Source organism: Mya arenaria, chromosome 17, assembly GCF_026914265.1.
Source record: "Mya arenaria isolate MELC-2E11 chromosome 17, ASM2691426v1".
Taxonomy (NCBI): Eukaryota; Metazoa; Mollusca; class Bivalvia; order Myida; family Myidae; genus Mya; species Mya arenaria.
The window spans coordinates 29893575-29905289 of record NC_069138.1 but is presented as its reverse complement, the minus strand read 5'-3'; the positions used below and the strand labels follow the sequence as shown (position 1 = coordinate 29905289).

At 34.7% G+C, this 11715-nt stretch overlaps 1 protein-coding gene across 3 annotated transcripts in view; it reads left to right on the top strand.

Moving 5' to 3' along the window:
* Positions 1 to 10584, top strand: part of LOC128224096 (discoidin domain-containing receptor 2-like) — an 83984-nt gene extending 73400 nt beyond the window's left edge. Inside the window, exons 9-14 of one of the 3 annotated variants that reach the window (XM_052933757.1) lie at positions 125 to 454; positions 1763 to 2073; positions 3625 to 3761; positions 4119 to 4313; positions 4667 to 4901; positions 6093 to 10584. In XM_052933757.1, the coding sequence (XP_052789717.1) occupies positions 125 to 454; positions 1763 to 2073; positions 3625 to 3761; positions 4119 to 4313; positions 4667 to 4901; positions 6093 to 6413 (1529 nt within the window). In that variant the 3' untranslated portion in view covers positions 6414 to 10584. Of the gene's footprint in view, positions 1 to 124; positions 455 to 1699; positions 2074 to 3624; positions 3762 to 4118; positions 4314 to 4666; positions 4902 to 6092 lie in introns of all 3 variants that reach the window. The other 2 variants (XM_052933756.1, XM_052933755.1) reach the window with 2 other exon arrangements.
* The last annotated feature ends 1131 nt before the right edge of the window (positions 10585 to 11715 follow it).

The following is an 11715-nucleotide window of genomic DNA, read 5'->3' as shown; positions in this document are numbered from 1 at the left end:
TATTTTCGCAGAAAACAACATTTTACAGTAATTCAGATCGTTCATAATCACAGATAAGCGTGATTATTAAAAGTGTTAATGAATTAATTTTAACTGATAATACAAATAATGTCTATGTTATCAGGTCTTTACCAAGATTCCGGGGAAACCGACACCATCTCAAAGACGCCTGGCGAGAAAGCGTCTGCCAACGAGGACTACATCAGCATAATCATCGGGGCGCTTGCAGCGCTTATAGTGATACTGACAATTGTCGTAATATTTATTATCGTGCGATACAAAAGACGCCGAAACTTGAACAGACAGAGTTTAAAACCCGTGTCAGACACTGTGTTGAACATAAATCTGAATAACTTTCAAAATAACATGAACAACGGGAAGGTCTCCAATGGAAACGTGTACAATGGCGTAGCCACTGAGGACGAAGAACGGGTGAAAGACGTTAATGGGAAAGGTGAGAAAGATCCTCTTTTTATTCGTTGTTATTTCCATGAGTAGTATTCAATACTGGTCTTAAGGAGATATAGAAACGATGTAGCTAATCGGATTGCTCCAAATAAATAACGGAACTATACAGTGAATGGAGTCAATGATGTATGACCATAAGATTGACTAATTGGATATTGACAACCACTCATATACCTTTCTGATAGGATTACTCCATCCAATTTAGACTATTATGTTTTAGTTTAAGATTAACGGACTATTATAAGTTAAGTTACGAAATGAAAAAAAATTGTACACATTATGGTACGAATCTGGATAATGAAGCCACACATGTCCCTATATGTAATTAAAAAAATGGAATTACATATCTTTGAACACGCATTAAATATTGTAATGGTTATTTAGAAAGTTAGGGCGTAACTTGTGATAACATAACACAGCCTTAACGTAGTCACAAAACTTGGCCACAAACAAAAGAGTCTGCTGAACAATTTAGCCAAATTCGATGAATTTTGTAACTCTTACCATACTAGTATAATCGTATTCTACGCGAAGACCCTAGCTACGCCCTAATCATTGTGGTAAATGTATATGTATCTATTTCATCACCATTGAAATCACACAAACATCGTCATTTCTAAACATTGTAATCGCTGCTTTGTTAGTAGTACATTAATTCTTTATATCTAGAGAGCTATTAAACCTTGTCTCCCTATGTTGTGCATCACAATTTGTTTAATATCGTATTCATGTATAGAGCAGTGGCAATATATTTGTATTCCTCACCTACTTGCTTGGCTGATATTCTGAATAGCTTCTTATGAGCACGTTTCTTTGGTTCTTCTGCAACAATTTAACTGCTTTTTGCATCGTTTCCATAGATCTATAAACATTGCAAACTAAGCCTGGATCTGAAACAAATTATTTTTAGATTCTTATCCTCCGTATTTGAATGAAATTCGGGAGGGTGGCTGTTTTTCTGTTGGGGGTAGGGTAAAAAATGGTAAAGTTGTGTAGATCTGGGGGGCAGGGATGAAAAAGGATAAAATACGTATAATTTTTTTAAGTGGTTTTGCGCTTTTCTCTATATTTCAACGTCATTTTTCAAAAATAAATGGCAGGGGTGGGGTCGAACATGCGCGGAAAGTTGGGATGAGAATCTTAAAATGTTTGTTCTGGCTGTCACTGGACGCTTGTTTTCACCTACCTGTTCGTTTATTTTGCTTATGCTTTCTATTTTGTTTCCGCACAGCCGTCGGTGTCAATTCTTACTTCTACGAGGAACTTGACGACTTCAAACCACCTTTAATTGTAGCTCTTCCGCCTGTGACGTCACCACTGACGCCCATAACTACGTCACAACATTCCTCAATCAAATCCAAACAGCAGAACAACAGCTTGAACGCTCTGGATAAACCTCCGAACTATGACGCGCTATACGCTGCGTGTGACGTCATCAGTTCATGTGTACCCAACATTCCTAGCCTACAGGGCGTCAGCGGAAACAACGTTTACGCTGTGCCAAATTCCGACATTCTAGTCAGCAGCGTGGACTGCGCCCTCGTGGAGTTTCCCCGCCGGAATCTCAGATTTGTTGAGGTCCTGGGTGAGGGAGAGTTTGGTGAGGTATGACCAGTCGATAAAATTCTCGATTTCATTACTTGATATATATATATATATATGTTTATATAGTCGTGGCTACCAAGTCTCTGTTATAGCCATTTGATGCCTTTATTTTTTGGAGGCTAAAATAATTATGGGTAAATGCCCTTTAAACGTTCATGGTTACACAGTATATTTATTTATTTATTAAAGTCCCATCCACATATATTCAATTCAGTAAAAGCTGCACTCTCACAGATTGAACGTTTTGACAATTTTTTTTATTTTTTGCCTTGGAAAGGGCACATTTTTGCGTAGATATCTGCAAACCAATGATATAAGATTGCTGACAAAAAGTCAGATCGTAGATTTTCATATTTCCGTTCGAAAACTAATGTTTTATGGCTTAAACCGTCAATAAGGGTTTAAGATAAATGCATAAAACACCAATTTTTGAATTTAAATTTAAATCTCTGCGATATATCTTTTGTCAGCAGTCTTATATAACTGGTTTCCATGAATTTTCGCAAAATTTGCTCGTTCCAAGACAAAAAATAAAAAGTTGTCAAAACGTTCAATCCTTGAGAGTGCAGCTTTAAAACATAATATAATAATTAATGTACAAAACAGGATACATGCGGCCATTCTATTATAGAATTACAGCCAAGGTGACAGATTTTATAACCTAGTTGAAACTTTTTTAAGCGTTGAGACGAAGAAATATTTAAAACCTATCATTTAAGAAAATCTTACACAAGATAAATAGAAAAGGGAAATCTAAGTAGCTTGAATTAATTTCAAGAAAACTATTTTTCCCATACGAGGGATTATAGTTAAAATCTTTATGCAAAATTGTATTGCCTTATACATAGCCAGACGTTTCAATGTTGCCATAGAATGTTTGGGGAATTTAACATTTGTCTAAGGAGTTAAAATTAATGATACTATGTAATAGTTAGAGATTGTAAGTAGGTTCTTGCAAAAATAAATGGTTTGATGCTACGTAGTAGCAATACCATTTATATTGTGTAAGATCGTACTTACATTCTTTAAGTATTTAGTGGTCTTATATATATTATGTAAACTACCAATGAACTGGGCCAGTCACTGTTTATATATACCGCTTCACCTGATTAAAATCAATAACAGCTGATTGCTGATTTACGCAAATAAATGTATTGGTAAACTTGTTAAATACTGCCTTCTCATTGGATAAACATTATGTTGATAAATAACCTTCATTTAAAGGTTGTAAAAATTATTCAAAATGATAGTTGAGCATGGTTGTTAAAATTATTGTTAAGAGAGATGCTTTTAAAAAAACATAAATAGATCGCTGATAAATAATGAAAGCTTTATGAATTGATTCTATATCTTAACACGAAACCGTTATAAGTGTTTAATAGGAAAAAGGATACTCACCGATACATTATTGAACAAAATAAATCAGTTTCATTCAATTCTGCCACAAATGTAATTCTGATCAATTCATTTAAAGTCCTTTAAGTTTTAATTCTATACGAAAAAGGTTTTCTGGAATGTATAATAACAAGAATCACAAATACCCCCATGCAGGTTCACCTATGCGAGGCGTTCGGTCTCCAGGATCCGGTGGGCGGAGAGTATATGATGGCGCGCCGGAAGTCGGGACCCGTCCTCGTGTCCGTCAAGATCCTGAGGAAGAATGCAGAGGACAGGGCCAGGTCCGCAAAGTACTGACTTGATACATAGACGTTTTCTTTATGTTGTGGTGTTTAAACATGCATGTGCTTTATACAACTATGTTTAAGGGATGCTTATAGCTGGCGAAAATGTTGGTTCATCTCGAATCATATATCTTTAAATTGCATTTAAGTCTTTCATAGAATGTAATCGTATTAGCCATGGAGATTGTTGCCAATTTTCTTGAAGTTTCAAGAACTTAACGAAATAGTCGAGACCAAAATATTGAACACTAGTCTCTTCGACTTTTAAATCTGTACAATTATATAAAGGTTTTGATGAGAAAAACATGTACATATACAAATAACGAACCAATCACCTAATAAAACACATTTATCTTTCGATAGGTCTGATTTCCACCGTGAGATGAAGGTCATGTCTATGCTGAAGGACCCTAACATTGTCCGCGTGCTGGGTGTATGTACAACCGAGGAGCCCTTGTGTATGATCGTAGAATACATGAAATATGGGGACCTCAACCAATTCCTACTTGAACACGTCCCCGAAACCCAAATACCGACCCCTAATGCCAAAGTACTAAGGTTGGTGCTTGTTTGAGTCAAGTTATGAACCATAATAAATGCGGGGGTTTAATACAGTTATTGTTTAATCATATGTTACATAATTATGTAAATAAACTTTCTACCATCGCAATATATAAGCAAAAATACAGGTATGTTAAAAGTTTCAAAAATGATTTATATGAACACCGTACATTATGAAATATGGACCAAAATATGTTATTTAGGTTAAAGTCGACATGTATGCTTTCTATAATATCGTTCTTTCTCGATCCCCAGATTTTGCTATTTACATAGTGTTTGTATATGTAAGTTATGATTGTCGCTCTATTATTTTATTACTTCTCTTAATCATAGCATGTTTCTGATTGCAGCTACGGATGCCTGGTCTACATGGCATCGCAGATTGCATCGGGTATGAAGTATCTAGAATCCTTAAACATGGTGCACCGTGACCTTGCCACTCGAAACTGCCTGGTTGGCTCCTACTGTACAATCAAGATCTCTGACTTTGGGATGAGTAGAAGCCTATACAGCGCAGATTACTACAGGATCGAGGGTCGGGCTGTTTTGCCCATTCGTTGGATGGGATGGGAGTCAATCCTATTGGTAAGGTTTTAAAGGGATTGAAATAAAGGCGAGGGATAAAAGCGAAAAGGTTCGATCTGCTTGTCTATAAAACTGTCAGTTATAACTTTCTCGCTTTCATATCTCCATTTATACTATATGATATATAGCTGGGAATTATTGTATACTGATATAGTGTTATTAACTTTTTGTATTCATTAGCTCTGATGCATGTTTAAGCAAGTTTTTATATTCTTGTTTGGAATGTTTTCTTCCGAAACAACATATGAAATAACATTTTTTCGCCCTTTGCATGGATAACTTTGATTTTGAATGAAGATGTTGCTTTAGAATTGGCAATCTACATGTATATGTGTATGTTATCATTCTTTTCTTACCATCATTACCTCATGTCACTCATGCTCATAACTATGTTGTACTTAAGGCTTTACCAAATTAAATAGGACCATCCATACACAATGTTTGTTTGCTGTGGCCCGAACCAGATGATTGGCAATGGTTAGGTAGGCCGAGAGGTTTTTAATGCCTGATCCACGTCTTTTTAGATCAGTGAAGCCAACAAAAATAGTTTGGTTAAAATAACATCTTGACTAAAAACCGCTAGGTTAGGTAACTTTTTATAAAAAAATATTAAGCTATATGAAAGAACGTTACCGCCATAATAGGATAATGGTGTTAAAGTCATTAGTACTGTCGAACCCCGTTTAATCGAACTTGCTTGCTTCGAATTCCTCGTTGGCTCGATCTGGATGTACAGGACCGATTAATGTATATTGAAGGTAAGCATTCCCGTTTGGGTCGAATTTTCCGAAGCTCGAGGTATTTTCGTCCCTGGGAGCTCGAGCCAACGGGGTTCGACTGTATATCAGTATTTTAGCTCAGACATTATAAGCATAAAGCTTTTTAAACTACATATTAAAACGTACACACAATTTTATTTATAGTTTAAAAAAAATACCAATTGACTGTAAAAACGGTAGGATCGGCGCATATTTTGTGGGTAGGGTCAGGAACCCGAACCAGAAGTTTTTGTTCAGGCCCAATGCAAAAGAATTCTACAGCAAACACGATGCATGCTCCAGGGTATATTATGGTTCGGAGCTGTTTTGGTTGAGTCGCCCGGACTTCTGCAAACAAACACATGTCTAAATGGTGGCTTACTATAAAACAATGTTCTAATAGACTTTAACGTGTGTGTTAATAATTTTCCAGGGCAAGTTTACAACTAAAAGTGATGTTTGGTCGTTCGCGGTGACTTTGTGGGAAATTCTTACCTTTGCTAGAGAGCAGCCGTTCGAGGGACTGACGGACGAGGAAGTGATTTCAAATGCCGGACATTATTACAGAAATGACAATGAACATGTCGTGCTCTCCCATCCTCCAAACTGTCCCAAGGAGATATACGATTTGATGTGTGAATGTTGGAATAGACAAGAAAGCGAGAGGCCGTCGTTCAGAGAAATAAACATGTTCCTGTGTAGAAAAAATATGGGCTTCGACCCGCGTCATGACAATTTAGACCATGTTAGTTAAGGAATCAGCCGTAGAATATTCTATGTTTATCAATATATTGGATTTGACCCGCTTACAATAAGACCATGTTAAGTATCACTATTAGAATGTAAGAGGGTGCTTTTCTGTGTTTTATCTATATGGTTGTAGCTGTAGTTGGAAATGTGTACTGCACGAACTAGCAATATTCATTTGTATAAATATGACTATAACTGAGTTTTCTGGCTCAATGCCCATCAGTTATTGACTCATCAATGAAGACATTGTTCTTAGCAAACCTTTCAGATGCATTTAACATAGCTTTCAAATACGCGATATCATTTTATATCACTGGTACTTTTGCAATTATGTAGATTAACACAAAAGTGACAAAAATACTGATAAGATAAGATAAGATAAATAGTGTGTATGGTATCAGCATTGATGACCTACGCAAATCTTGATGTTATATGTACACTTAATGTTCTGTGGAAATGTATGTGAAGCATCATTAAGCATCTTAGTAACAATTTTTACCTTAGTGAAAAATAACCATTTTCTTTTTTGAATTTTAAGAAAACAATGTACGTACACCAAAAATATATAAATAAGCAAGAAAGTGGTCTTAATAATATATCCATATAAATAAATCGGAAGAAAAGTAGCAGGTATTGAAAATTAATATTGTTAAAAAATACGAAATTATCTCTAAGTTGAAAATATTCACTAAGATGCTTATTGAATACGGCACCAGAAACATATATCCATTGTGTATTGTTAAAAAAAGAACAGAGGCAATATTCATAAAACTTAATACTTCTGAAGACATTTAACTAAAGACATTTTCTGAAGTAAAGTATCTCACTTTTTATATGATTTAATCGCTTCATAATAATTGAAATCCTTATTTCCATTGATTTGATTGAAGATATATAATCTAATGTTAAGAACAACACTTATTTTCCTCTTTTAATTTGACAATGTAAATCTTAGGAAATTCACTTAAGTCAAGAAATGGCGTAAATTGTTTTATTATTACCGGCACTGGGCCCTGACTTGAACTTCTACTACTTAGTTGACGCATCTAAACATATGAATTATTTTCTTTTGAAAGTGCTGGAATTTCGCCAGTGGTTGTTAGATAAAGGTGTTATTTTCTGTAAAGGAAGACCCTTTCATTGATGTAAATGTTTTGTAAAATAATTGTAAATATGTTATTTATGAAATATTGTTTAGCTTTTTCAGCTGTACTGTAAAATACGTGATGGATTAAATAATATAAGTATTTAAAATTAACATGGCGAATAAAATGATGATTTAACTAAACGACTTGTACGACATGTTAGTGGGTTTTTTTCCTGTTAGAAACATAACATTCTCTGTTTAAACTCAATAAAATATGTCAATGACAAATACTCGAAAAATACGTTACTTTGTTATGTAAGCTACGTTACTTTGACCTGTAAGATACGGTACATTTTAAAATGTGCCAAACTCTGATCTTCATGATTTTGCCAAAAGCTCAAGAACAGGTTTTTTCGGATATTGAATTATATAAATGTGATATATGTTTTGTTGAAAACAAAAAAAAACTATTTGTATATATTGTCGTGTCTAATCAGTTAAGTCTGTTTACTGATTAAAAATAGAAAAAATATCTTTATTTGAAAGTGGAATATTACAGCTCTGTTGAAGGTTGAATCATTCGTCAATCTTAAGATAAATTGTTTATTTTATAACACATTCACTTGAGATTAAAAAATATCGAAAGTAATTTTTGCTGTGTAATAACAAATAACAGTCTGTCAATCCGAATATATTTTATCCGTACATATTTCGTATGTGTATGTGAACTGTAGATGTCACACAGTGATAGTTCTAGGTGTTTAATGTTGTCATTTAGTCCTTGTACCTAAATACTAAACAGGTTGTGACCCCTTTCCAAGTAAACGAAGCATGTTTGTGTTGAATGGATGGGGAAATTTATTTCATTTTAAGGTCATTCTCAAAACATGTTTAAAAGTTTGATGAACCCGATCGACAATATTTTTTAAATAGGTCAGTAGGTCAGAAGTTATTTTTTATGACTGAGTGATTTATCATCAAACCAAATCCAAACCACTGCAATTTGTTGCCTCATCTTGTGGATAAAAATGAGTCGGGAATTTTGCAGCGTCGGTCTTGTTTCATTCACACATACATTGTGCTTAGGATGGACTATTTTTTTTTAATCCAAGATTACATTAAATATGGATGGATGAACATTTTGAGGATAACTACTGATTACTTGAATTCGTCCAACAGTTCGATTGCTTATTTATTTATTCGGACTTAAGAATAAATTGTGTGTTTGTCGGTGGTTATTTTTTTTGTAATTTGGTAAGCTAAAAATCATTTATGTTAAATGATCAGTAACTTAACCATTGTTTTCGCACTTACGCACCATGTTAAAATATTTATTTTGTTTACTTAATGTTATTTTTTATAATTGTCACGGACGCTATATCGCTATGTTGAATTGTCTATTATATCGCTTGTTTATTTTTAAACAATTTACCAATTTCAGTACTTAAAATTTGTTATGCGCTCATTTTCAGCTAGAATTTCTGTTACATAAGTTGTATTTAAGGTTTAACACACCGTCGATTATTTCATTTACATTCACTTTTCTTTTTTAAAACATACTTGGTCGATTTTTCATAACATTGTTAAAGCTGCACTTCTCCCAGCTATACCGTTTTTACAACTTTTTTTATTTTTTGTCTTGGAAAGAGCAAATATTTGCGTAAATATGTGCAAACCAATGATAAAAGATTGCTGACAAAAGATCAGATCGCAGATGTTCACATTTCCGTTCGAAAAATTAATGTTTAATGGCTTAAACCGTTACTAACGTTTTAGGAAAGAAATCATAAAACTTACTTTTTTGAACTTAATTATAAAGATCTGCGATCTAAATTTTTGTCAGCAGTCTTATATAACTGGTTTCCATGCGTTTCCGCCAAAATTGGCTCGTTCCAAAAAATAAAAAAAGTTGTCAAAACGTTCAATCTGTGAGAGTGCATCTTTAAAGTTAACCTCGCTGTTAACGTCATTGTTGTTTACTCGAAAACACTTCTGATCTGCAGTTATTTCTCACAAGATGAGCAAACTGTTTAAGTCACAAGCGGCTCCAGGGGGGTGGGGCGTACCCAGCGCGCGCCTTTCCCCCTTAAATCGCAAAAGTTTACCTTTTATGTTAATATCTGAAAACATATAATAAAACACGCTTAAAATGCACCATTTCGGACTCCCACCATTCTAAACCAAACCTATTTTGGTTGTGAGGGGGTTGCAAAAGTCAAAAGGTTACGCCCCTAAGTTACACCCACTCTAACGTCAAATCCTAGATCCGCCAATGTTAATTGTTCATATTAAGTGCAAATATATAAGCACACCATAGAATATTTCAACTCTTACAGGTAACAACCATGATGTAAACTACGTTGTTCACTTTAGCGACGTTCTGAACCATCGGACCATTATGTGAGTCAATAGGAAAATGTTAGGACTGTTAATGTGAATGTGCTAGACTCGCTGTTTTATTGTAAACACATTCTTGTACAGGACTGGTGTAAAACATCGTCGTTTTGTCAAGCTGTGTGACAATGTAGACATATTACTCATTCTCTGAGCGTACGTATACTTGCTGGCTACAAGGAACTGTCTTATATAAAAATAGACCTTAATAAGATATTAATATGCTGCCAAACTGATACCGTGCATAGATTTTGAATTTTTGAATCATTTATGATCAATCGTATTTCCGTTTAATTCAGTTCCAGTTGGTGAACTTTTTATTTTGTAATATTAAAAATGCACCATAAAGTTTAAAATTTGAAGTATTAGGCTATGGGAAAACTGCAAATTAAGTTACAGCCGCTTTGATGGACTTTATTAGTAATGTGAGTTTATTAAGGTCATTTCATATATCTTATTAAAACTATGAAATATAATGTAATATGAAGGCCGTACGTATATCAGACGGTGTTTAATGTGTCCCGTGTCACACTATTGACGGTTGTTAGCAAGTTGTTACTCAGTTAGAGTTTATTCTTGACACTGTATGATAGTATATATGTGATTTCTCATTACCGGATAGTGCAAGTCCGTGTTAGTATGTGTGTCAGTGTTCAACTGGCGAATATTTTCTAAATAAAATGTTGAAAATACAGCCGAATTTCATTGTTTTTAATCAACACGGTAAGCACTATTGTTAGCGCAGTGGTTAGCGCACTCACATAAAAGCTGCATTCTGACAAATTGATCATTTTGACAACTTTATTTTTTTATTTTTTTTGTCTTTGAATGAGTCGACCTTTGCGAACATGTCTGGAAACCAGTGATATAAGACTGTAGACAAAAGATCAGGTCGCAGTTTATCATATTTACGTTCGAAAATTGATGTTTTATGGCTAAAAGCGTTACTTACACTTTCAGAAAAAGAAAATGTTCGGTAGTTTACCATACAATTGAAATAATTTATATCGTGATTTATCTAATATGACTAAATTGAAGCCGATTCCGAGACAATTTTTCGAACAAGTGTCGAAACTGACAATCTTTAGGAGTGTAGCCTTAACCGGAAGGCGTCTAGGATTCGATTCCCGGCCACGGCGAATGTGATTTTCACTGATTTACTTAAGTTAGTCTATTCTTTTTTTCCTCCGTAGATGAAAAGAAAAACATATTTACAAATACATGTATGTACAATACAAAGTATATTAAAACGAACATTATGTACGATAAAAAGCATATATACAGAATCAAAACATTGAAGCTTACATTTTGATAGTAACAGACGCTTATCGTATATTTGTATAGTTAGTTTATCACTGTCTTCTGGTAACAATGGCACATATTGCTGCATATGGTTTCGCAAAAGTTGACGCAGCGATAAAACATTGGATTCAACATCGATCGGTGGTGTCGACATTGATCAGTGGTGTCGACTTTTATCAGTGGTGTCGTCATCAGTGGTGTCGACATTCATCAGTGGTGTCGGGTCGACATTGATTAGTGGTGTCGACATTCATCAGTGGTGTCGGGTCGACATTGATCAGTTGTTTCGACATTCATCAGTGGAGTCGACATTCATCAGTCGTATCGAGTTGACATTGATCAGCGGTGTCGACATTTATCAGTGGAGTCGACATTCATCAGTGTTGTCGACATTCATCAGTGGTATCGGGTCGACATTGATCCATTGTGTCGACATTCATCAGTGGTGTCGAAATTCATTAGTTGTGTCGACATTCATCAGCGGTGTCGACATTGATCAGTGGTGTCAGGTCGACATTAATCA